Source organism: Rhyacophila brunnea, unplaced genomic scaffold (genome assembly GCF_057557595.1).
Source record: "Rhyacophila brunnea isolate RB1 unplaced genomic scaffold, BYU_Rbru_1.0 scaffold_10, whole genome shotgun sequence".
Classification (NCBI taxonomy): Eukaryota; Metazoa; Arthropoda; class Insecta; order Trichoptera; family Rhyacophilidae; genus Rhyacophila; species Rhyacophila brunnea.
Window position 1 is genome coordinate 28,150,331 of NW_028232752.1, and position 27,888 is coordinate 28,178,218.

General features: G+C 33.7%; 1 protein-coding gene across 1 annotated transcript; it reads right to left on the minus strand.

The window, feature by feature from the left end:
* Positions 1-1,403: 1,403 nt before the first annotated feature.
* On the minus strand, positions 1,404-13,292 carry BckdhB (Branched chain keto acid dehydrogenase E1 subunit beta). The gene is made up of 8 exons (XM_085953081.1): positions 13,051-13,292; positions 12,262-12,398; positions 11,175-11,318; positions 9,961-10,116; positions 9,678-9,849; positions 6,074-6,219; positions 3,180-3,266; positions 1,404-1,716 (listed from the first exon to the last, which is right to left on the minus strand). Exons 1-8 carry the CDS (start codon positions 13,175-13,177, stop codon positions 1,576-1,578), a joined length of 1,110 nt encoding a protein of 369 aa, XP_085809207.1. The 5' UTR covers positions 13,178-13,292; the 3' UTR covers positions 1,404-1,575.
* Positions 13,293-27,888: the final 14,596 nt, after the last annotated feature.

A 27,888-nucleotide genomic window follows, 5' to 3' on the forward strand; every position in this document is an offset into this window, starting at 1 on the left:
TATGACGAAATCAACCGCGAAACGATCAAAAGAGTATCGCGAAAAAAAATGAACCTCCTAAAAATAAGAAAAATCAAGAAAACCCCTAAAAGTTGACAACAAAATTCTGAGAAAAGAGAGCAAAGTAAAAAGCTTCACTTCTTTCATGTGGGTGTGGGATTACTACATACATTCATTTTTATTCAGTTCCTCCACCTTACAGCATATGGCCAGTAATGTATTCCATAACGATTTACTAATACATAGCCTTCATAAGTGGCATTTAGGTTTAAAGTGCAAATAGTACCTAACAGTGGTGTGCGGTGACTTTTGAAATCAGGTAGACTTTTCAGCCATTCACTAGTTAGTTTCATTTACTTATTTTTAAATTTAGCTTGAAAACTATACACGGAAGCGATGTCATCAAGTGCCATATTGTTTTGTTTTGAAAAAATTTATCATTCATTGATATTCAGCAAAAAAGTAAATAATAATTTAGAGATGCACCGCATCCCCAGTATCTATGAACGGCACGCCAATGGTACCTAGGTATGTAGGTATAGTGACACCGATATGAGAATGCTTAAGAACAGGACAAATTATACATTTTTTCAGATTAAATTAATATAGTTATGTGACTAATTAATCTCAATTTTTCAAAATTTGTAAAAAATTCTGATCTGATCAACCCCTACACGGCATACAAGCACTGTCTCTCCTGTGATAATTCCACGAAATCAAAATAAACGAGAATGTTTAACTCTATAATAATACATATTGTTATTATGTATACATACGTATTTTTTGTAATGCTCACATACTACAAGACTTGACCCCCTTGATCAATCTTTTTTGCATGATTTCGTTTACATGGCTGTTTGATGAAGAGGTTAAATTGTAATTTTTTGCTTAAAACAATTTCAAACGAGTATTTAGAACAGTAATTAAAACACATTTTACTACGCGATTTTACGAAAGAGATTGTAATTATTGTGCACAACGTTAAATCAAGCATATTACTTTATTTGGTAATAAATAAACAAAAAAATATGAAAAATAGTTTAGAATTTGCATACTTACCAACTACAAGAACATACAGTAATAATCGACTTACACAATATTATAATTATTAATCTCTTTTTTATGTGGATAGGTAGTCGACTGCTTAAAATGAAGATTTTTATTACCTATCTATACTTTTTACGAGTAATAGTTATTAGCCATTGGTCAATCTATTGGACACAAATTTAATTCAACCTCGGGATTCCTGCGATAGACTTATAGATTTATAGGTGTGTGTTAAATCCATAACTTCACCACGAACGTTTACACCTCTATTGGTTCATGAAACATAAATACACGCATCAGCACCAGAGGTTTATAGTGGATATGATTGGATAATTTGTCTACACAAAAATCAAATTAACCAGGTAGATTTTTTTTATTCAACAATATTTTTCATTCCGTTTAATTTTCATATAAATCATATCCCAAACTTTAATTAATATAATATTATCTGTACATATTTTTTAATATTTTTAAGAATTTATTTAGGCAAATTGGTGAAGTATTTTCTGTTTTGATAAATATTAACAATTAATAATTGATCAATTGCTTGATAGCTTCAAAGCAACGCCATTTGTCGGGTAAGTAGAATGGCTCAAATACGTGCGGAAAGGGTGTATCCCACCCTGCTGTTCTCTTCACTGGTGCTTCAAGATGAAGGAAACATTCATTCTGAAATCAGAAGACAAAGTTTTCATCCAAATAAAAATCCATTGAATTTTTTCAGTAATAATATTTAGGTACCTACTCAATTCGAAATAGAAATTTAATCTTAATTCAAATGTATCTGAATCTAGTACATAATATGGTAGTGTGGTGTTACCGGCTCAGGCAGTCTGCTGCGGGCCTCGGCACAGGCAACACGCACATTTATAATTCAAGTTACCCTGCGTTATAACTCATACATTGATAAATTAACATTTTTTATTATATTAATCAACCCAAATAAAAAAAATATCCACCATCTACATATTGTGTTTCACTGGTGACTAATTGCAAATTAGACTTACATATTGATCGTTTTTTACAACCTTTCTTGGGTTTTTTTATGCTTCACCTATTATCGTCGATAGGTACTATTTATTTTATATTTTTGCTGATGACAATATTATATTGTCATAAAACGATTTCAGATGAAGACATGTCAAAATTTTTTAAATAAAGTTCCATAAACCCTCATCAGAATGCTGTGTCAAAAGAATATTAGAGGAATCAGGGTATCTCCAAAACGCACAGCTGTAAAATGTACATATTACTGGTAACAATCTAAAGTCAGCAAACTCAGTCAACGCACACTGTTGAGTACGTGGTGAACTCAGTCTTGAGTCTTACTCCTGAGGCATTCCCAGACATAGAAGATACGTCACATCGAAACTTATGTACCTCGTGATATAGGTACCCGATTAAGACCGGATAGAATGTTCGAAGAGTTTGGTTAGTGGGAGGAGATAACTTAATGATGAAAAACATTCAATCATAAAAGAGTATCCTCTTTAATATACTGGAAAGGGAAAATAAAGACAGGCTACCAAAACTAAACTGCATACATAAAATACTACATAAAAACAGAAATATCATCCTTAGGGCTGAGCCCGGTGGCATATAGAAATTCGTCTCAAATGCAATACGTGATTTTGTTGTTCATTGATGTTATGCATTTCCAAAACAAATGTAACTTAATCTACTGTCGCACATAGTATTGGTACCTACGATACTTTTGGTAGAATAGAAAAATTTGGTGGCCGCAGGTAGAATAGCTAAATTTTGCATCGGTGCATGTGCAGGTGCTGATTTTTCATTAGCTTCAGCTTGCCGCGACACGTTACTGTCCTGGAATGGTCCCGCATAAGCGCGCTGAAGAGAGTTGCAATATTGCCGGTGACTTTCATTTATGATCATGTCCCAGTCGAGACGATTTTGTATGTGCGACCAGGCTTAGGCAGTAGAAGGGACTTGCAGAAGATAGGAAGAAGTGTAGACGTTTCCCGGAAGTTGTTAATATGCATATTAGGTAATAGTGCCTGTGTAGATTATGTATAAAAATTAAACCGATCCAATTTGGACTACGACTCCATTTTGTCATTACTGGATAAATGTGTTGTAATATTTACAATTTGAGATTAATCTGTTATTACCTGAATAGTGGCTGCAACCTCTGATCCGAATCCACTTGTGATGGGAGCTTCATGAGCGATCATTACTCGTCCGGTCTTTTTCACTGACTGTAACAGATTATATAAATATTGTATTAGGTAGGTAAGTATAGAAATCTTGTCTCAAGAATTCTCGAGAAATTAATTTGCCTAAATTTCGAGAATGCTCATTTCTCGAGATATTATCACTTACATGCTAAGCTGCCGATCACAAACGAAATTTTGTAAAAAAAAAAACAACGGAATTTGTCAAAATAAATATGGCAAATCGACCAACTCAGCGTTTTTTTACCAGATCTAGCCTAGCAAAAAAAACGCATCCAACACCTATGACAGTTCTTGTATTTCGTTTTTTATGTTTAGAACAGCTTTAAATGGCCTGACAACAATTAAATTTATCATGCTGCATATACAATTTATCCGAATTTTCTGTTGATCGTTGACGTCGCCATGATATTTTTTCCGACTGATAGAGAGAAAAAACTCTTGACTTCTAGAATCAGTGAATTTTTTTCGGTTAGAAATATTTTTCCGCAAGAAATTTATCGGCAAGAAGAGATAATTTCGTAATAATGTCAATTTCTCGAGAATCTCGAGAATTCTCGTATTCTCGATAAAGCAAACATTCTTGATTTCGAGAATTCTCAAATCTCGAATCTGGGTACTGATAGTATGTACTTTCTTCTTTGTTAATATTCGTTCTATATGGAGACGCATAACGACAATGCGGCGCCTTCGATAAATCCTACTCAACTTGCATTCCCCAGGTCATGCCAGGATTCCGCAGATTCACAAAACAGGGCGGTATCTTTCAGAACAGAATTTCCAAAACGGTGTGCTTGGGAAATGTGCTGCAAGATATTACTGTTCCTCTTCTTCTCATGACATCCCTTATGGAAGGTTGCCTTATCGCCTGCCACCTATTCTTTTTCCTATTCTTAAACCACATAATGCGGCGTCACTCTCGGCTACGTTTACTGTTAGTCTTTTATTGGATAACGAGTCGGGAAATTATGCAATCTTCTCATAATTTGGCCGAAAACTGTAGTTTTCCGTTTTTAATACTATGCAGAGCTTCTCGGTCATTTCTCATTCGTTTGAGAATCAACCTTTGTCACAATGACAGTCTAAGGAATTTGAGAATACATCTATACTGCCAAATTTCGAGTGCCTCAATCAGTGACGTCCCGTGGGGTTAGGGAGATTGAGCGTCGCTTGGGGACGGCAGTTACCCAAAGGGCGACAAATCGAGATAAATCATGAGGAATATATAGAAATAGTTACCTAAACTTAATAATAACGGAAATATCTTTCCATTAAAAAAATCACCTCACTGGTTGGAAACAAAATGTGTTAATTACTATAAAAGTTTTAACACTCTTTATTTTTTTGTCGGGTTCGCGATGTCTAGTTTACTTCCGTTGACTCCATGAACGTCACGTTCTTGTTGACTGCAAATTTTAGAATTATGTTTGAATTATAGGTTGGTACATACTTACCTAATTTAAAATTTATCGAAATATGTTTGCCAGTCACTCGCGAGTTTTGGAAGTTGTCAGTGCATTTTTAAAATGTACCTATCTAAAACAGTAGACTCGTAATATTGTCTATTGAAGCAGAGATGGGATTTAAATTAGATTTAGTGGTGTATACCTTGTTATTAATATAACCATACAACACATTTCTTAGATATTGAATTCATGAAAGGATGATAAAAAGTACTGTATAAAAAATGTGGCGGCATTTTTTCTAGGGACGTCACTGGCCTCAATTTTCTATAATGTATCTATTTATACAATATATATAACAGAAAATAATTGAAAGGACATAACAACATCACCACAGAAAAAATACTACTATGTAATTAATTAACTATGTTTAATATAGTAGAAACACCTACGCGTTACTATTTATCAATAAATATAGTTATATAATCGCGATTACGTTCGACGCCATTATATCACTTTTCACATCACATAATTACCATTTTATCTCTCAATTAAACGGTCAAGTTTTTATTCACATGTTGCCACACTAAAAATAGTTAATGCCCTTTTAAAGCTGTCTGAGCATCTACAACAGATATCTTAAATTAAAATTTAAAATACAATAAAACTGGTTTGAGTTACTTAAATGTCACCGATGTTTTGCGAAAGGTGTTTTGATAAGTTTAAGCTTTAATTAAATCGACAGGTAAGATACGTTATTTATTTTTTGACGATCACAAATTTATAGAAGATAACTACTAGATATTTATCTTTTTTAATTTTGACGAAAACATTACATGTAGGTAGGTATATATTATTATACGTAAATATAAATGCGAACTTCGTTTTAATTCCCGGAGATTCAACCTCGAGATTTTTCGCGATTTATTTATTATACCAAGAGATGAAATTCCGGAATAATACCGCTGCGTTTTACACGCCTGTAGATCGCACGCTTTGAACGTAATAGAGAAATTAATTGCGACTTGACTAATCAAATGAGGTGTTCAATTCTAAAACGAATGTCCATTTTTTTTATTTTTGATTTAGTAGTGCTCCAATATTAACAAAACATAGTAGATAACGATAACTACTTACATAATTCAACGAAACCATAAAAATAATCAATAGGGTCCGTAAAGTCGTGATTTAATTTTTATCCGAGAGTTTTAAATGTATAATAAAAAAAAAACATAAATTAAGAAACTACAATCTATATAAATGTCGAATGCAATTGTTTAAAACCGTACCTTTACGTGCACATGGTTCACTTTAGATGTGAATTACTATATTGCGCTCAACGCATAGGATCTACACACGCCAAAAATGCAGCCGTATTATTATGAAGTTTCGCAGAGCATAGCTGATCAGTAGATATAATTTACTTACATTGCATACAGTTTCGACGTCCCAGGGTAAAATTGATACAAGGTCAATAACTTCGCATTTTACTTTCAGCTGGTCTTTCGCCATGCACGCCACTTCCAGCAGGACTTGAACTTGGGTTCCCCAACCAATTAATGTGATGGCATCACCTGAAATCAAATTGACATCTTAATATCAATAATATAATAACATATCGAGAAAGCTTTTTCCATTTACATGATCCAGATTTCTCAGTATTCCAGAGTCATCACAACCCTCAGCCATCAAGGTGATGACGAAGAAGAGACAGGTATCATTTCATAATCAATTGGACGTTTTTGAAATCTGATGTATTACCTACATGACGGCTACATTATGGACAGGACAATGCCTTGACACTGCCGGAATCAACGAAAGACTATTGGATGAGAAATTGTTTTGGAATTTGAAGTTAATGCCCCCACCAAACCACAGCCGCTCCGTGCCACATTCGGTCTTAAATCGGGTTTATCACGAACTGAGAATGTATCAGAAGCAGTTACCGAAGACTGAGGTCACATTGCTTTCAAATGTTTAATTTCCACTATTTTAAGTTAAAAGTACCCATGTAAGAGAGGGCACGAGAGACATTTTTTTTAAATAAGCTAATAGAAAACTGCAAATAATATAAGCGAAGAGATCTTCATGTTTGCAGTATTACAGACACCAGTAATTATTTTGGACAGTTTGGCATGTGAAAAGTGCAAATGGAATCACCAGTTGAAGAAATCCACTCTAAAACTATAGTATCCGCAAAAATACTAACAGAGGATAATGGGTAAAAACTAAAATTCCAGAAATCCACCAATATTCCAGAGTAAACACAGCACTCGACAATATCATCTGAGCCATGCGACATACATATATTATAATAGTATAATATCGAACAACTTTTTTTCTGAACCAAGTTTTTCTGTCAAAACAGGTTTATTGTATAGACTCCATATTTGCAACACCAAACGCATTATTAAAAGCAGTTTTTTATTCATTCTTATTCCATTTTAGATAGGTACCTAATAGTATGATTGAATATTTCAACCCGTGCGCGATTTCAAGGACACTAAAACAGAAAGCCGTTCCAAAATTAAAATAGTTTTACACAAAAAAGTCATTTTTTATCCGCAAACATTCCACTCCGTTTTCTTGAGGCAGTGCTAGCTAGCATCAGTCGTTCGATAGTAGGTACGTGCACGAATATAATCGACATGAGCTGTTAAAACCTGTTAAGTGACAATTTTTTTTTATATTCTCTGTTCACACCATTAGTAAACCCTCACTGTTATACTCGTATTATATAATATTATATCAGTGGCAAAGGGTGAGGTAGGATGTTACGATCCGACATAAATAGTGCACACTATACTTTGTCAGTCATACGTATTAGTTTTCATTGAACTAATACTAAAATTTACAGATTGTGTTGATTAGTTTATAAAATTCAATTAAATCCTGCGAAACTAAGCCATAATAACTACTAATCAAAAAATAATCGCCTATCTATAAAATATCTAATATTATGCAATTAAATCATACACAACTTTGGATATTTTATAGATAGAATAATATGTTTTATTATAATTTAGTTTGGCAGGACTCAATGAATTAAAAAAATAAGCAACAATGTGTGTACCTACTTAAGGCTATACCTCAGTTGAGGCATGGTCTAAAAAGATCGTGGCTAGGCGATGCGCGGATTGCAGTCGCGGGTGCAAATGACGCATGCCGACCGAAATATAATTTGTCATATAAATCCAACATGCGTCCATTTAATGTTCTGTTTATTGTTCTATTAGTAACGATAATAATATTTTCATTGACATGTTTTCTTTTTAAAGTAAATGGGCAACGTTTTAGTCATCTTTACACGATTTAAGAATTAATACCCCCGTCGCCATCACGAAACAAAATGACGTATTTACACCTCGACGTTCGCTCTCAGACTGCCAGCGAGTCCAAAATTTCATCGCGCCTATAGTTGAGAATTATTTGCCGTTTCACTGAAGTATCGCCTTAATATTATGTATTCTTAATCAAACGAAAACAAATAAGTATTAATGAAAAAGTGTGAAAAATTTTGAGGTATCGCCCAAAATATACCAAAACTATTATGGTTTAGGCAGGGTTTAATTGGTGTTTAAAAACAAACCAATACCATCTGTAAATTGTAGTCTTAGTTCAATAAAAACAAATACGTATGACTAACAAAATTTAATGTGCACTATTTATGGCGGATCTTAACAACCTGCCTTCACCCTTCGCCACTGATATAAATATCTATATATACCACCCAAATCAAAACATAAACAATTCTAGAAACCTCATTTTTAATATGTCTCATTTTAATACCTCCGATTTACATAGTAGTACATAATCACATCAGAGATATTACAGATATTCGATTAGGTATCACAAGTCATTTACTACCTACAAAAAAATATCCTAAATTCATATTATTTGTTTGTCACTCAGATAAAATTTAAAATCTGTCACATCGGAGGTTTTAACAGCTTAACGACGATATTTCTTAATATTCGTCATATCATGTTGTGAACTTCATAAACAAATATTTTGTAATGTCCGCTTCGTTTATACAATTTTTAATTGTTGAAAGGTTTAGGTCCGAAGACGTACATTTTCATCTTTCCTACAAAGTGTAGGTACATGTTATATAGGCTCAGCCCCCAAAGTTACCACAAAATCTTACTTTCGAGTATGAGAGTAAGCAACGGTCGAATAATCCGTTTTACATGTTTTACAAAAGTTTGACTCATTAGAACTCCTTCACGACATAAGACATCAAGAAATACATAAAAACTCTTTTTATTTTTTTTTATATTACGACCAAAAAAAATAAATACAAATAAATAAATAAAAATAAAAATAAATAATTACAAGATAAAAAGAACTTTTTATATACAACGTTTTTAAATTTTCTGTTGAATCATATAAACTTGACTTGACTAGCTTAAACGATCAAAAAAAATGTACTTGATAGAAATACTGAATAATGAAATGTCATTCTATATTGATTTCCATAGTAACGCACGTATATATTATTAATAATTTAGTTGCTAGGACCCCCTAGCAAATAATAATGGTATCGAAATAACTTTTCATACAAAACAGAATTAACTAAAAATGAATCCAATTCTACTTAAAGATAGCTAAAAGTATTAAAAAAATGCATTGGCATCGTGTTCTGATATATTCTAAAAGTTTCAAATGTCTAGCTAGTCGGGAAGTTAGTTAAAAATCGATTGCAAGATTTGTACCGGACAAATAAGAATACGACCTAAGAAAAACGTTGTAAAATAAAAATCAATTATAACTTATTTCATATTTTGCATTAATGTCTAGAACGCCCGCCATCTTGAATTAAAGACATCACAAATAGAACCTATCACACATTTCAAGAAAAACACCCAGTAAGACGTAAGCCATGACTGTATGATACATAAGATATGCATGTCAGGAAGAAATTCAACATCTTCATTCAAAATCCCACAAATTATTAAACTATGAAAAACGGAGAATATTCAAATGTTTATCACAGTCAAGTGAAATACCACAATGCCAATTTCTCACGTACCTTCCACCAGTACATCAGCTTTTCCTATCGGTAACATATAATCACTGACTGGTACTTCTTCGATTGCTCCACGATATAAGATCTTTGGCTCTAAAAATATGCAAGGATCCTTTTCTCTGATGCAGGAAAGCAATAGACCTTTAGCTTTTATTGGTCCTCTGGGAACTACTATCTGCAAGGAAAAATAAACTGTCAATTTACTTTCGATATTCTAGAAAATATTGGTTCCCAGTGAATATATACCGTTGTACTAACCAATATTAAAATAAAATACTCAACCCACCTTCAGACCCGGAGTATGTGAGAAATAGGCTTCTGGACTCTGAGAATGGTAAAGAGCACCATGTCCAACGGCTCCACAAGGAGTTCTCACTGTAAGACCACCACAATCCCAAGTCCCTCCACTTCTATACCTGTACTTAGCTGCTTCATTCACTAGCTAGAAAAAACATTAAAATCAATATCTAGTCTTAGATTTACACATAGTGAGTAGTGATGTATTTATTCATCATCACCATTGGTTACACAATCGTATACCGACCGAGGAGCTGTATTCATTCACTAATATGGCGGTAAGTTATTGGTGATAGCATAGATATATCCAAACAAAGGCACAATCACAAGCACAAAATTGCATTGCCAAGATAACAGCAGTAGATAGGCACCGATAGAGTCTTAATCAATGCCAACGCGTTTTCATCAGCTTGGTGGATGGTAGACTTCTCAAGAAGGCATACAGGATATATGTCTATACAACATACTTAGTGGTTTGGATTCATCCGCAGTCACATAAAGGAGAAGGATTTAATCCACACGTACGCATATTATACGCACATCGGATAGGTATGTCCTCAGCGTGTGCAGTTTATTTTCGAGGGAATTGGATTCCCGGGAACTCCACCATTGGGTGTATCATTCTATGGTTCATTACCCTAGACACCTACCTACCATTCAGAAGATCAAATAATATTAACGCCTTTATTACGAAAAATAGTAATTAGCCATTCGCTCGACCTATTAGATCCATGATCCAGTTAATTTTCCAGACGTACGATTTGAACCCGTGAACGACAGTTTATAAGTGAACATTCTGCCACTTCTTGTATCATCCTAGTGATATATTAAATTTGTATGTTACAATATGTCACGAAATGATTTTCAAAAGTAGTCAAATAAAAAAAATATGACATTGTGTTATTTTCAGAACTCGCCAAATTAAACAACAAATTGTTTAAAAAATCTACTAAATATTGAACTAATTTTCAATAGTGTATAAATCCAGTAAGTTTATAATCAAACAACGTCAAATCCATCCAAAGGCAGACGTCATTTTGCTAAATGCCATATTATGAATGTGATCAAAAAGACGATAAATGTTTGTTTTGTTGCTAGTAAACACAGACGTTTAGGAAGGAGGAGTGAAAATATCGCATTTAGTCACTTTATCAAAAAGCGGATTTGACCAAGTTTTAAAATGACGTATGATGTATGAATTACCTGATCAAATGCTGGAAATATATAATCGGCAAACTGTATTTCAGCAATGGCTGTTGATCCCACAGCTGCCAATCCTATTCCAAACCCTGCAATCCCCTGCTCACAAAGTGGGGTATTGAAAACCCTGTCTGTTCCGTATTTTGTCTGAAAATAATAATTTTCTAGAAGTGCCTGTATATTATGAAAGTAGAGTAGACTGGAGTTACTCGGTTCACATATTAAAGTGAAATAACTAAAAATATTCCATTTAAATCGTATCATATTAAATGTATGCACCGTTTTGATTGTTATTGTAAAAAAGCCTTAAAAACGTATAATTTTATTATCACGATACATCTGCTGTGTTTAGTCATCTATGTTGTATCGATCGGCTAATTGATACAACTCGAATTTCAAGGTGGAATACCATAATATCCTACATACTTTTACCTGGTGTACGTCAGCTAACGTCAGTTATAGAAAGTACTTACCATTTTCAAGGGTACTTCACGATATACATATTACACCATGAAGGGAATGTGTAAGGAAATTATGTGTAAGTGATGTATAGAAAAGTAAAATCCGAAATTTGGCAAGTAAGCAAGTTTAGAAAGAGATGTGCCCATATTTCAAAAACCTGAAGCGCAATATAAACGAATATTCAGTCATGTCAGTCCAGCCATACGTTAGTTCAAAACATTACTTACTTTACTATCATAGATCAGTGGCGATCTGTTAAAGAAACCTCTTTGTGAGGCTGCCCAGATTCACATAGCAGACCCCAGGAAATTCTGTTTTGTGGTAGAGCCAATTAAAAAAAACTTTTGATCGTAAAACTGAGCAATATTACGTAAACAACATATTTTGCCCAATTTTTCTCAAAACTATGTAAAATCGTTTTAGGCGTACTACAAGCTTTATACCTATGCATTAAAGTTTGTCACGTAAACATATCGCGGATTAAATATTGGTATTATTGTATGATATTTGGGGGTTTTGTATTTCTTGCATTTAATGGCTTGCCGTTCAGTTATACTCCAAAACTGTCGGAAGTCTTGGTCAATGGCGACTGGTTTTCGCATGTACCTATATATTGGTGTAACTATACCTGTAGCCCAAGAGTACATCTAAAAACTCCTCCAAATGCCACATCCTCTCCAAAAATAACAGCTGATTTATCAGTGTCTAACGCTATGTCCATCGCACTGTTGATGGATTGCATCATGTTCATTTTACTGGTTTCACCTGCAATATATATTTATTTAATTCATTCTCCATTTAATTATTACAATGGTACCTACCTTTCTGCATAATAAATTGTTCTGCATAAAAAAATTTGTGAAGATTCTTCTTCGTTTTGCAATAATTACAAACGTCATAATCACTATAAAAACGAATATTGTTAATATTTTATTATATTGGTTTTATTGTTCACAAAATCTGAGACATCTATGAATGTTTGCGTAAAGTTTTATTGTACGTACAAATAATATATTCAATAAGTTTCAGAAAATGTCGCTAGTCAATAATAAGAAAATTTTGTAGTTTTCTTTACTAACTCAGATGTCAGATACGATTTTTCTAAAAACAGGTAGGGATTCTAAAAGAGACACCGACAAATCCCGTTTTAGTATATATATCTATTTAGCAATATGCATATTTCAATACTATTAGCTGTATCTGTCGTAATTCATAATGAATAATGATATTACAATAACATAATAAAAATAACATGTTTTTGAGGTTATGATTTATAAGATTATAACCATATTTATATTAATGTTATTACCAACTTAAATTTAATGATATTGGTACGTATAAAATTAGATCTATTATTTTACATGCCTTTTATTTGTAAATATTCGATATATTTTATTTAAATTGTCATTAAACTTACCGTAACTTGGGTCAATCGTTTCCGAATTAAATTTAAAAGTTGATGAAAGTCGAACAACATTTTTAGCGATATTCCTTTTGGAAATACACCTTAAAACACCCAAGGATTTTGTCACACTAGAAGCCATTTTATCAGAAAATATCTTTCAAACTTCTCACTGTGTTTACAAGTCACACAACTTTCTGAAATACTGTTATCATATCACTATGACGTTTAGAGACTTTTGACAAAAAAAATACAACGTAGCTCAGCAGTCGTCAACCAGCAGCAACGTTGCCGCATGGTGTGCTTAGATTTTCATGTAATAAAAAAAATTCGCTGTTATATTATGTTTGACTTAAGGGACATCCTTATACCAGCAGAGGCACCTAGCAGAAAAATACGAAGCTTGCAATTTGAGACATTTTTTTGATAATGTACAATTTCAACTGTATTAATTAATAAATATGTACTTATCTGGAAACATTAAAAAGACAAATATTTTTTAAGTCAAAGATAAACTTACAATTATTGTAAAAAAATGTAAATTTGTTATATATTTATGTCCATAGTTACGTTATTATTACATTATATTTTATCGTCATATCTATTATTAAAATTTAGTTTTGTTTTCAATTTTTCATCATGTAGATTTTTGACTACTTCATCATTTTAATATTTTTTATATTTATTTTAAAAACATAGAATTTTATGAAAATATAAATATGTATAACTTGAAATCCTTTTTATTTATATCAAACCGAGCTTCAATATTTGAAACATACCTAAAATAAAATTCGATATAAATAAAAATGTAAAGATTGTATAAATATTACATTATATAATATTCCTATATACAATGTGTGTATTAGGTATAAAGAAAATGTAGATCACATTTCAAAACATTTCTTACATTATATCGTCAACAGAAGTCGATCCACTACTGGATGAGGGTCTCCCACAGAACAGATTAATAAATAGAATTCCGATAGGCCCCCCAATACAGTACATTTTGACGCAGGGTTTTGAATGTGTGAGTGTCCTACCAAACTGAACGACACATTATAGACGCGCAATAGTGTGTGTTGCAACCTTCAAATACATATTGAATGAGCGACAGTCCATAAACCGAGGGAAGTTATCAGTATGAAGGACAAGCGTATTCTTGACACGACGTGTTTAAGTTTATCCCATATTCTTGCACGCTCAAGATCGATTGGCTGTTACTTCAAGCCGTTTTTCAGTTTCCATTAATGCTTTGTTCCCTGGGATCTCCTCTGGATTCTTCCACTCGTATCGGTCCTTAGTTTGTCGCTGCCACATTAAGCTTTTCGAATTATCACGTTTTTAATAGAATCAGTCAGTATATATATATTTTTTTTTTCCAAACTATAATGATATAATAATAATTGTTACGCGTGTGAAAAGATGTCGAATAACTGCAGTTTGTAGTGTGTATACACTGCTGTGTTTATATCAAAATATATTACAGGCATATGCGCAGTATATACACAAAATACCTTTTAAAACATTGGTAATGTCATGTCAACAATACCGATTGGTAGTTCAATCTACAAAAAAGTAATGCCTTCATAATATTAATTTCAATATATTTATTATCTTATAAATAATATGAGTTATTTTTAATTATGTTTGATTCATTTGTATGGCAGCAGTTTGTCGTCGACTCTCGAAGTCTTTCACCAATCTGTAGTGTTATTGGAAGAATGAATTAAAAGGAGAAGATAGCGCAGGCGATGGTTGAATATGAAACTTGGTAATTTTAGCGAACGGCTAACATTTAAATGTCGGAAATAAGAAACGTATACGGGAAGTGGCCAATATTCACATCGGACTTTAGATCCAACTAAAAAAATATCTACCATAACAATATTGTTATCAAGTAAATAATTTCCTCTCATTATTATGGGAAATGCATGGTTTGGTATTAACAGACATTACAAAAACAACGATGGATTTTACCAGACGCGGTTTTTGAACCTACGATACTCGGCTTCAAAAGCGAACTCTTTACGATTAGATCATCACGAGAATAGTAGATATATTAAACTGTAATTAAATATTCTCCTACATAACATTATCTAACACCTGGTGTGGACCCTCCATGCCACAATGCTTAAAAATCGCCGATACCTTTTAGTGGCTGCAAACGCTTTTCGAAAAACATCCAGACAATGCGCTCGTGCATTATCGATGATTCGATGGCATCTTTTCTTCAGGCGATAACAACATTTAGTTGGACTGACATACCCTTATTACTTACCTACTACTTATCGAGTCAACGTCGGATATGACTAATTTCATACCTGAACAACAACTTGTGGACATCTTTCAGAAATTGTGCAAAATACTGCTAACGTGGTTATGATGGGAAAGTATTGAACAGACAGGGTAGGAAAGCAAAAAAATGTATCAATTCTGATAGGAATAGTATTCAGTATTGACTGTTCATAATCTTTTTTTAACGCACCGTGAAACGTAAAAGTTTCGTGACAACTGATAGCTAAAATAGTCCATAATGTTATTATAGCAACGTGCTTCAAATAGTATTTTGCGTCCTGCGCTGGAAATTAAATTGATAATTATTTGGCTTACCGTGTATTTCAAAGGTCAGCTTTTGTACCGATAAAAATCGTTTTAAAAAATTAAATTAGTGGTGTGGAAAATAATATTATGTTGATGTATTCAAATATTATAAATCACTGACAATAATATATATAATAATAGTATAAGTGTGCTATGTAGATACCGTTTAGACTTAGAGACATCTTGTGAAAGGACTACATACAAATTCAATTAAAATCAGTTTACTGCAGAATTACTTTTTAAATTGTCTACAAATCGTAATAAACCCATTTCAAAAAATTTAAATGAAACATTATTATAATTATTTTTAAAAAAAGTGATAAGATAAGTAAGTACTCGTTCGAACCAATCTAATAATCTGTTGATCTTTATGTGTTGTTTATAATATAATGTTATCAATGAAAAAAATCTTATCCCCTACTGAATCATTTCCCTTTTTAAAATATTCCGTCTAGATTGATCTATGATCTATGATGGTCGAGAAGCTTCGAAGTCAAAAAAAATTCACACCTAAAATGAAAAGTCTACCATTCCAGAGCAATAGCTTTTTGAAGCTATGGGGAGCTCTAGGTCTGTTGGTTGCCGTGTGCGTCATTTTGCTGATGGTAAACCTCGTGGTAAAATCATTTGACTATCAATTAATAACTCTATGATGATTTTCTTATGTAAATAAAAAATAGTAGAATTCGAATTATCAAAGAAACACACCACCTTTTCTTTTTGGTGCGACAGTTTCATAACTAGATGGCAGTACGATTAATAATATTATTACCTCTGATATTGTGCTGTGATAATAATATTATTATCACAGCTGATGCTGTGAATTTTCAATTCAGTTATTTCGTTTTATAAACAATATTCATTATTTTAGGGTTATCGGTAAAAATTAATCTTTCAAATCTTTGTAAAGAGATTTTCGTAGTAGAATTTGGTCTAGGACAAAGAAATGATCGATGAGAAAGATTACTACAATTTTGCCAGGATGAGAGTATGGTTGATTGTAACACATTATTCAAACTTCCAGCAAGGCGATTGTATACATGGAAATCCCCACAAGATGATGGCAATAACATTGTAAGAAATCAAATAGACTATATATTAATTCGCAATCGTTACAGAAATAGCGTAACATCTACTAAAACTTATCCAGGTACTGACATCTCATCTGACCACAATCCTGTTGTAGCTACAGTAAAAATTAGTTTAAAAATATTACTGAGGGAACCACGAGCAACCCAACGTGTTGACATTAATCAACTGAAGGATCCCGAAGTCAAACAACAAGTAAAAAGTGCAGTGAACACAGAAATAGAACAAATAAAAACTTCAGTCATTACATCCTCTGACATAACAGACAAGTGGGACAGGACAAAAGATGTGTTCTCCGTATCTAATAATCAATTAGAATATAAAAGAACAGCTAAGAAGCAAAAATGGATGACAGACGAGATTCTGTCTTTAATGGACGAAAGAAGAAAATGGAAAAATAAAAATGAAACTCAATATAGGAGAATTTATAATACCATAAAAAGTAAAATTCTTACAGCTAAAGAAGAATGGATGTCCGACCAATGCAAAGAAATTGAAAATCTCCAACGAAAATACGATTCCTTTAATATGCACAAGAAGATAAAGGAAACATTGGGAATTACGAAAGGAACCTCATCAACTATCTTGAAAGACGAAGATGGGCGTATTATAGTAGATATAGAAAAGAAGCTGACCCGTTGGAAGACATATATTGAAAATCTGTTTGATGATGATATGGGACCTATTGGAATTGGCTATACTTGTAATGAATGTGAACAAGCCCCATGCATAAATAGGGCAGAAATAATAAACGCAATACGAAATTCTAAAAATGCTAAAGCTGTCGGCCCTGATCATATTTACAACGAAATGATAAAATTATTAGAAGAAGATCAATTAGAAATTATCGTTGATTTGTTTAATAAAATTTACGAAACGGGCATAATTCCCGATGATTGGTTGAAATTAACATTCATCACTCTACCAAAAAAGGCGAATGCAAAGGAGTGCAGCGAGTTTAGAACAATAAGTTTGATGAGCCACATGTTAAAAGTTTTATTAAAAATCATCCATAATAGGATTTTTCGAAAATGCGAAGAAGACATGGATGACACACAATTTGGCTTCAGAAATGGTTTGAGCACTCGCGAAGCTTTTTTCAGCTTGAATGTTCTAGTGCAAAGATGCCTAGATGTTAATGTTGATGTTTATATGTTTTTCATTGATTACGAGAAAGCATTCGATACTGTTAGGCATCCTAAACTTCTAGAACTCTTACAGGAGAAAGGCATCGATGCAAGAGACATTCAACTGATACTGCTAACTTATATTGGAATCAAACAGCGAATATTATGATTGAAAACGAAATCAGTGGAGAGGTAAAAATTCGTCGAGGTGTAAGACAGGGGTGTATATTGTCACCTTTGCTATTTAACATGTACTCGGAAGCTATTTTCAAGGAAGCCTTACAAGGTGAATCGGTGGGTATTATGGTTAATGGTAAACATATTAACAATATACGATATGCCGATGATACGGTGCTGATTGCTGATAGTTTAAAGAGTTTACATCAACTGGTAGAAAAGGTTAATGAGGTCTGTAATTCTTATGGTTTAAAAATGAACCTCAAGAAAACAAAACTATTACTAGTATCAAAAACAGCGACACCAGACACCAACACAAATTTTGCCATTAACAGCGAACCAATCGAACGTGTGACCCATTATAAATATTTAGGTACATGGGTCAATGAGAAATGGGACCAGTCTCAGGAAATAAAAACTAGAATTGAGATCGCAAGGAGCGCCTTTCTCAAAATGAGACGCCTCCTTAGCAATCGAGATCTTAACCTAGGTCTGAGACTGCGTCTAGTACGTTGTTATGTGCTCTCAATTCTATTTTATGGTATGGAAGTATGGACGCTAAACCAAGAGATGTCACGGAGACTTGAAGCTTTCAAGATGTGGCTGTATAGACGCATCCTCAAAATTCCTTGGACTGACCGGGTGACAAATGTTGAAGTTCTCAATCGAATGGGGAAGGATCGAGAAGTTCTACGTAGTATCAAAACCAGGAAACTACAATACCTCGGCCACATTATGAGAGGACAAAAATACAGCATTCCCCAACTCGTCATTCAAGGAAAGATCAATGGGAAGCTTAGCAGAGGACGGCGCCGCATTTCGTGGCTTAAGAACCTTCGTGATTGGTACGAGTGCAGCTCACCGAACTGTTCCGGGTAGCAGACGACAAAGATAAGATCGCCTTGATGGTGGCCGACCTCCGCTAGGGGATGGCACAATAAGAAGAAGAAAATCTTTGAAAACTATTTGATACTATTAAGTTTGCTCTCCCTTGCGATGTGAAATAGATAGGTACTGCAAAAGGATCGTCTTTGTCAGAATAAAATTGATTTACCTATTCAAAAGTCGGTAATAGCGTTTATGAGAGGGGCTGTCCATATGACGTCACGATTTAGGGGGTGGGGGTCTGATATAATGTGATGATTTTTGACGAAGGGGGGAGAGGCGTCAGATAAAATGTGACGTCAAAAGTAAATAAAAAAATAAAAAGGATCTGAAAACACAAATTGAAGAGGGAGGGTGTCAAAAATATGTGACGTAATATGGGTAGAAGGTTGTATTGTGACGATGGGGTGGGGTAAAAAAAGAAACCAAAATCGTGTAACGTCATAATATTATGTGGCCACTGAGCAAGCATAGGGTACAGAATAATATGTATTTAATTTCGTTTATTTTTGTAGGTACAATTTGTTTCTACCGTATTAAACTTTAACTAAAATTGCCAGGGGTCCCCTCAGGAGCCCTAAGTACTTTGGTGCCCCTATATATCAAATAAATAATATTCTAATTATCATGGTACCTAACTGAAATTTTATATTCGGCAAATTTTATTTCGTTTGAAGTTGTATTTTACAAATGCGGATGATTTTACCGTGTTGATTTATTCCGCAGGTTACAAGAAAACATAGTCCCTTGGTTAATTAAGCCGAAGACATCATTTATTATCTTTCAATATTGTTTCTGATAACTTTACTATTTCCGAGCTTTACAAATTCTTCATACTCTGTCAGCCATAGGTATACAGTGACGTCCCTAGACAAAATGCCGCCCCTAGGCAGCGTCAAAATGCCACTCCATTATACAGTAGTTTTTATTATCCTTTCATGACTTCAATATCTAAGAAATACATTATTAACAAAATATCCCACAAAATTTAATTTAAATGTCATCTCTACTTCAATAGACAATATTGTGAGTCCACGGTTTCAGATACATTTAAAAATACACCTGACAATTTTCAAAACTCGCGAATGAATGGCAACAATATTTGGATAAATTAATTAGGTACCTAAGTATGTACATACCTATAATTCAAATATAATTCGCAAATCTGCACGTGTCATTGCTGGCATTCAAGGAATGATGTCCAAAGACAACGGAAGTAAACTAAACATCGCGAATCCGACGAAAAATATACAGTCCTGTTAAACCGTTTATACTAATCAATATGTACATTTTGTTTCCAACCAATGAGCTGGTTTTTTATGGGAAGATATTTCCGTTATTACTAAGTTTACGTACCTATTCCTATATATATTTATTGATTCTCCTCGATTTGCCGCCCTTAGAGTAACTGCCACCCCCAAGCGACGCTCAATCTGCCTATTCCCACGGGACGTCACTGGCCATATAGTTTAAAATTTGAATTGTTATCTTGACACGACAATGATTTTAGAAGTTCGTACTATCTGATATTGCAGGAACCAGGAATGCGTCTTCACGTAGTGACTCTCACAGTGGCGCACCCAGGATTTTATATTGGGGGGGGGGCAAGGAGGAGAATGCAAATTAGTCCCATAGGCTCTTTTTCTTCTTCACAGCCTAATTTCTCGTTCATCGGTCTTTTGTCTATTGCACTCGGTGTACCTACACCATGGTCCCCACATCCTGAAACGGGCCCTCAGGCTAGGATATTTGGCGGGCCCCCTACCTACCGCTAAGATTAAAGGCAGTGTGAAACACTACATTACCGTTTTTCAAATTGTGTTTTAGTTCAAATGAAGGGTACTTATACAGTGAATTATTGGCGATTTTTAATACATCTACTTTAATAATGGAGCTGTCGAGTATCGACACATAATAAGCACAATTATATAAGTAATTGATAATGTTCATGGCTATGAGGTATAATAGCGCCGCAGGCGACTTTTTTTTACTATTAAAGCTAATTTATGATGTGTGTTTATCTCACTTATCTGGTCAACCCGACACGTCGGCCCCCCACAGCCCGGGCCCCCAGGCTAGAGGCATATCAGCCCTCCCCAGCCATGACCTACACCACTCCGGAATTCGGGTGGACGCCGAGAATTTTTTGACAGTTCCATTAGTGATTGGGTTTCTAAAAAAACCTGACATTAGTGTTTCGAAATTTTTGTGCTAGAAATTAAAATCTAAGAAATTTTTCTAAAAAGGGTGCTGGAGAATTACAAATCATTTTCTTGCCGTGTTTTTATTTGTCTAAGCCCAAAGGTATAGTTTATTGGCTTTCAAAAAGTTAATATGACGTATTAAAAATTAAAAATATTCTATGCCCCGCCCCCTTCTCATGTTGCATTAAGCACGAGCTTATTTTACTTATATATGTAAATCCAGATCTGGGTAACAATATATTATTAGATTGATCTTCTGGACAGCGCTCAAAATGGAAAATTTTACGAACCGGAGCGCTCAATACTTTGTCGAAAATATTAACATAGTTATCTGATAAAATTGTATGTAGGTATATTTTATAAAAACAAGTTTGTCAGATTTTTTATTATATGGCTTATCTATCTCAGCACATCTATTCTATACACAATCGGCGGCTACCAAGGGTAGTTTATCATATTTATGTATTGAGTTATTATAATTGTTACAATAAGTTAGCCGTATAAACTGTCAAAACTGTCTATCTCGCTTTAAAAGTTAACACAACCAAGAGAGTTGACTTTAAAACATAGCACCTTTTGCAGTTCAGACGGTTAACTTATTTTAACAAATAACCTCCTCAATACATAGGTAAATATGATAAATAACTCTCTATAGCCGCCGATAGTAGACTTGTGTATAGAATAGACGCGTAAATGGTTAAATAATTCTTTCACGAGACGGAGCGATAATTTTGGGGATTTCATGAACCGGAACGGCGCTCCGGTCCATTTCGACCCCTGCTTCTGGATTAGATGACTCTTTAACAGAGGTTCTTAAGCCATGGATCGCGTCCTAAATATGGACCTATATAATTTAGACGAAATTCGTGGCTAAATAAAACACCAGACGCCAAGGGAGGTAGGTGGGTAAGTAAATTAGAAATCATATCGTATATAATATGTGATTTAAAAGTATGTTAGCAAGTAGGTGCTCGCAGAATGCTCCACAGACAACGCGTCATTATTTGATCTCAATGCTATACGGCCATCCGTTTCCGGTACGTAAACCGTACATCCGATAATAAACAACTGTAATACGGCAAACTACATTAATTTTACATAATATAACCAAAGCTCTCGACTGCTACATAGAATTTTCAATTTCAGCTTAAAATTTGATTGTATTGAGGATTTTATCTTTATGATATCAGGTAAAAAACAAATAATAAAAAAAAAACATTGTTTTTGGACGGAATGTTTTCCTTGAGTAGCGATTTTTTGCCGAAAAGCACATATTCAATTATATATTTTTTTAAATGAAGCTTATGCATTTGTATGGTTTTTTTTTTTTTTTTTTTTCTAGATGCCTTCATGGATACCTCGCATTTACTATCGAGGTTTCTTAAGGACTTTGGCACGCAAACTACTCTACTTGATGCTAGTCAAAGGAAAATTGTGCCGGCTGAGAGAATATGCTTTATTGAAAACTGTTCTTCTACCCGCATCGGGTATTGCTAATTTAAATTCGGCCAGGGCCTATGAAACCGCCTTGCAAAAACCCTGGAAAATTCTTAGTAGCGCAAGGCGGAGGTGATTCTGATGAATATTTTGTCGTATTCATTGGGAACTGAGGACTGCGATTTGTAGTCGAGTTTTTTATGGTTACTTGTATATAGTCAGGCCTCGAAATTAACCGGAGTTCAGTTCCGGTCCATGTAATCTCCGAGATTATCGCTCTGTCTCATGGAGAAATTAAATTGACCGTCTGAACTAGGTATATAATATAACAATATATATAATAAAAAAAATATATAAAATATACATAAAATTTAATTAGATAATTTTCGGAAAATTATCAAGCGCTCCGGTTCGTAAAATATTCAAGTTCTTTACGATACTTTCTTTTGACGATGATACAGATTTTGCGATTTAAAAAATAAATACATAATATGTATTAATATTATTATTATTTCTCATGTATAAGCATCATTTTATACTGTTAACTACTAGCAGGGCTTTTTTGTAATGTAACGCGGTGGAACGGCGTTCCGGCACATTTTTTCACGGTATTTTTAATTTTTCAAAACCAATTAGATGAAACATTGTTCGCGATTACATAGTACAAGTTAATTTTCCTGAATCATCTCATATGAAAAGACATATCCTGAAAAACTATCGCGTTTGATATGTGCATTGAATTCTATTACCATTTCTTTAAGTGAATGTGGACGCGAATTTTCGCAAATGAATCTAATTATTACCCCAATAAGAGCTTCGTTGAAGATCAAAACAGTTTCGGCACTTTTGGTCATCAAACTCGTCGGACCACATTTGACACTTTTCGATCATTCAAAATACATACATTGATCGGTGGTAACTCAGTCGAAGGAGACATTCGGCCATAGACTCAACTATAAGAAAAGGAATCGAGACGATTTGTCAGACGAAAATTGGACTGAACTATGGATTCGAATATTGGAACGCACATCACAAATTTGCTCTAATCGTAAATAGAATCGCCTGCGGCGCTAATTTCCTTCAGGCATATTAACATTTTACAATATGTGGTTGTGTAATTGCATTTTTTTGGTTAACGTTTGTTGATACACTGCATACTAGAGATGGGAAAACTGATCGATTTTGAAGACTAAGGATACTTACTACCCGTATAAAAAAATCTTAGTATATAAACTTGTTCCAAAATACTTACTAGTATATGGAATACTATATAGAGCGTTTGGCGTGCGTATGCGACAAAAGTTTCAGACTCAACTGAAACTAAAACCAACTCCATATTAGTATTTGAAATACGTATCGGCTCAGGAACTCAGACTGTATATCGGCTCAATAGAATCCCTAAAAATACGCTGAGCTCCGCCTGCCGAAAAGTCCCATTTATTATAAAATTTTCAACACATTTTAAATTCATGAGTTGTTTTTCTGTTAGGTTACAATATTCTTGTTAACAAAAATGAATAACAGTGTTTTTTTTTAAATTTTAGACATGTTTTGAGCGGTCATATAACAAGCCTACGCCTGTGCGTCATCTCACCACTGTGCTGCGACACAAAATTTTTGTCCTATTATTCATACATTCGAACGCAATAGACTAATAAATTTAAATATACATATATTCAAGCGCTATCTCGTTCGTGCGCATTTAATGTCAATAGTGTTGAAAGTCTACCAACTGGCGAGTGCACAGCGACTCGCGATGATATCATCACAAGTTTTTTTGGGCCACACATACTGAGTATGGGTAGTTTCATCCGAAACTTGAGTACATAAACTGGTGACAGTATTTCCAACTCACCTCTACTGCATACCTTTAATTTTACCTCAAACACCATTTGAAAAACGCTATTATAGAGCATCACACTGCCTTTATTCTTAGTGATAGGTAGGGGGTCCGCTTCAGGTTGTGGGTACCATGAAAATCCCTATATCCTTGTATTCAAATATATGACGATTTTACAATAGCTAAATTGTTTGGCAAGAAGTGAGTTCCGGCACCGTTTAAAAAAAAAAAAAAAAAGCCCTGTCAATACTTTCGATACGATCCGTTTTTATGACGGCAATTTTATAAATAAAATTTAAAATCCTGTTTTATATAAAATATTTGTCGAATTTTAAATATGTCCTACGCACATCCTGTGAACGTCCTGACATTTTGATAAAATATACGTTTTAATAACACTCATTTGCAATCCAGCCACGAATGAGTCAATAATCAAATTAATAATTTTATTATTTCTAAATTAATTAAAACATTAATTATTGTGGTGGGTAATAAAAAAAACCTAGTCATTATCATTTTTAGCGCCACCAAATAGATTTATTTAAATGTTAAATTAAAACCCCCGCTATATTGTGGTTAAAACGCCAAGCTGGATATTTTAATCTACCGAGCCAATAATTGCAGGCCATTGCCAGCTGGCTCGACTAGTCTCTTTTTATTAAAAAAATGTTTATCCAGCCTTATCAAAATTCTTTGAATGTATTTTATATTATCTTATCCATAATACGTATGTAGGTAGGTAATATAAATTATCAGTATTAAAAGCGTTGCAATCGAACATATTGTAGAGATTCGAAGAAAAATTTATTTTTATAATACTCGTACATAGTGTAGATTGTATGTTATTAGTTCTTTTTCTACCCTATTATACTCGTATTATATATACGGTTATCAAATTAGTACTATAGATTTTTTAAGTCTTTATTTTCTGATTCTCACCAAAATTAACATTTGTTTCAGTATTGTTTGGCAATAATTGACAAATCATCATGGAAAAAAAACACAGTTTTAAAGCGCATACAAGTTATTGTTAAAATTTATGACAACAATAATGAATCTAATATACCTACATAATTTTGAAAACACTCATGAGAAAATATAGTCAATAGAAAAACACCCGGCAGGAATCGAGTCTGCGTCTCTTGGGTATCGCGCCATGTGCATTACCACTATGCTACGACTGCCATGCTTAATTGCAACAAATTTTAACTATTGGCCTTTTTAATACCTGCTCATAAGCGCTCTCCGTATTGAGTTACGGTAGACGATCGGTTTTTGTATTCTAAATTAAAGTATTTAGTACTTTAATAATTATTAACCGACGTCACGGATCACTCCAATATGTTCTGTTGTAACTTAGGTACTTGAACTTGCTAATAATTTTAATTAACTTGTATTTCTTTTATTCAACGAATAATTCACAAGAGATTGTACCATTCTAATTATTGAACATACCATGAGAAAATATAGCCATATTTTATTGGTATACCAATTTTTTTTTTCACTACCAAGTAGCAAATCTCATACCAAATTTTCACCCATAAGCGCATCTATTCTATACACAAGACTGCTTTCGGCCTTTACGGTAGCTAAATAGGGTAGGAAAGTATCGAAATATATACACTTGTAACAATTAGGTGCAATAAGTTAGCCGTCTGAACTGTCAAAACTGTCTATCTCACTCTTAAATTTATCACAGCCAAGAGAGGTGCTGTTAAAACATAACACTTATTGTAACAATTACAACTAATTTATTGTAATTGTTACAATAAGCGCTAATACTTGGATACTTTCCTACCCTAGTCAGCGGCCGAAAGCAGTATTGTGTATAGAATAGATGCGAAGGACTAGTTCCGGTCAGTAAGTACAGTTACCCACATATATTTTTTGACCATGTCCGATCCCATGAAGATCATATGGACCTCCACGGGGTGGAGGTTTTAATAATGATGGTCGAGCGATTAACGCGTCGGCTTATAATGTCATGGGTCCCGAGTTCGAATCCTAAGTCAGGCAAATACATATTATTATATTGTTTATCAATATATGTTTGAAGTCAGTGTATGGACCTAATAGGTTGAGCAAGTGGCTAACTTTCTCGTAAAGAACAAAAATATGTTAATACCACATAGATACTAAACATGACTTTGATAGGAACCTATTTTGAATAAATGTACCCAAATATTTATATTTCTGGGAATACCAGGATTCTAAACAAAAAAATATACGCACCGAATGAATGTTACGAATGTTGCCAGCTGTTGTTACCAAAAACATAACCAAATCCATGTAAGAGAAAATACGCTGGTAAGGAAAATGATAGATTTTCTTTTACTTAGACTTACTTACTTAGATATACTTACCATCATAAATCCTCAGATGTTTGAATTTAGAACTAAGTTCATCACAGTATAAAAAGTATTGAATGTTATGACAAATGTCAGCATTTGTGGCATAGGGCTCGAAATAGACCGGAGCACACCGGAGCGCCGTTCCGGGTCGTAAAATCGGCAACATTGTCGTTCCGTCTCGTGGAAAAAATATGTTTACCGTTTAAGCTAGAATGGTCTTATAACGAAAATTCTAACACACTTATTTTTATAAAACACACATAAAATTAGATAACTAAGTAAGTTATTATTTTCAGAAAATTAACGATCGCTCCGGTTCGTTAAATTTTCCATTTCAAGTGCTGAACTGTGGCGCCCTCGCTCAGCGGACAACTTATACTGGTGGATTTATAGTTAAAGTCATATTTTGACAAATTTATTTTTTCGCAATCAACAGGTAAATATTCAATTTTAAATATCATGCATTTAGTGAATAAAATAAAACACAATATTTACATATTATTATAAATTCTTTTTTACACTACACAGGCCTACAGGCCCAATAACAGGTATTTAGTAATATAAGTGAAACAATCACAAACACCCAGGTTTTGAGAAAACCACATAAATATATTGTGCCCTCGCCAGGAATCGAACCCATGGGTCCCGGATGAAATACACAATTATACAATAGCTGAAATTATATTTTATAACAATTAACAATGTCCCCGTAAAACCGAAACCGCTCCAGATTATTATTAAATTATGTGAAACCAGTATTATCAATGAAAACAAATAATTATGACTGACAAAGTTTAGTCCGCACTATTTATGTCGAATCTTAACAGCCTACCTTCACCCCTCGCCACTGCCAGGTAGTGTAGGTACGAAATTTGGATATCGCTAATGTAATATTCTAGTGTGATTGAGTAAGTTTAAAATGTTAGATTTAACGTCATACGCCAGATGCATATTTTTCAAGTTATATGTCTGGAAAAAATGCTAGATCTAACAAAAAAAAATACTAGGTTGGCAACACTGATTATGTCGCAATTTTCAGGAAATTGATAAAAGCTAAATATACAAATGCGGTCACAAATAATAATTACTATAAAACTTAAGTCGCGAACACATGATTACTCATTTGATATTTTATATTTACA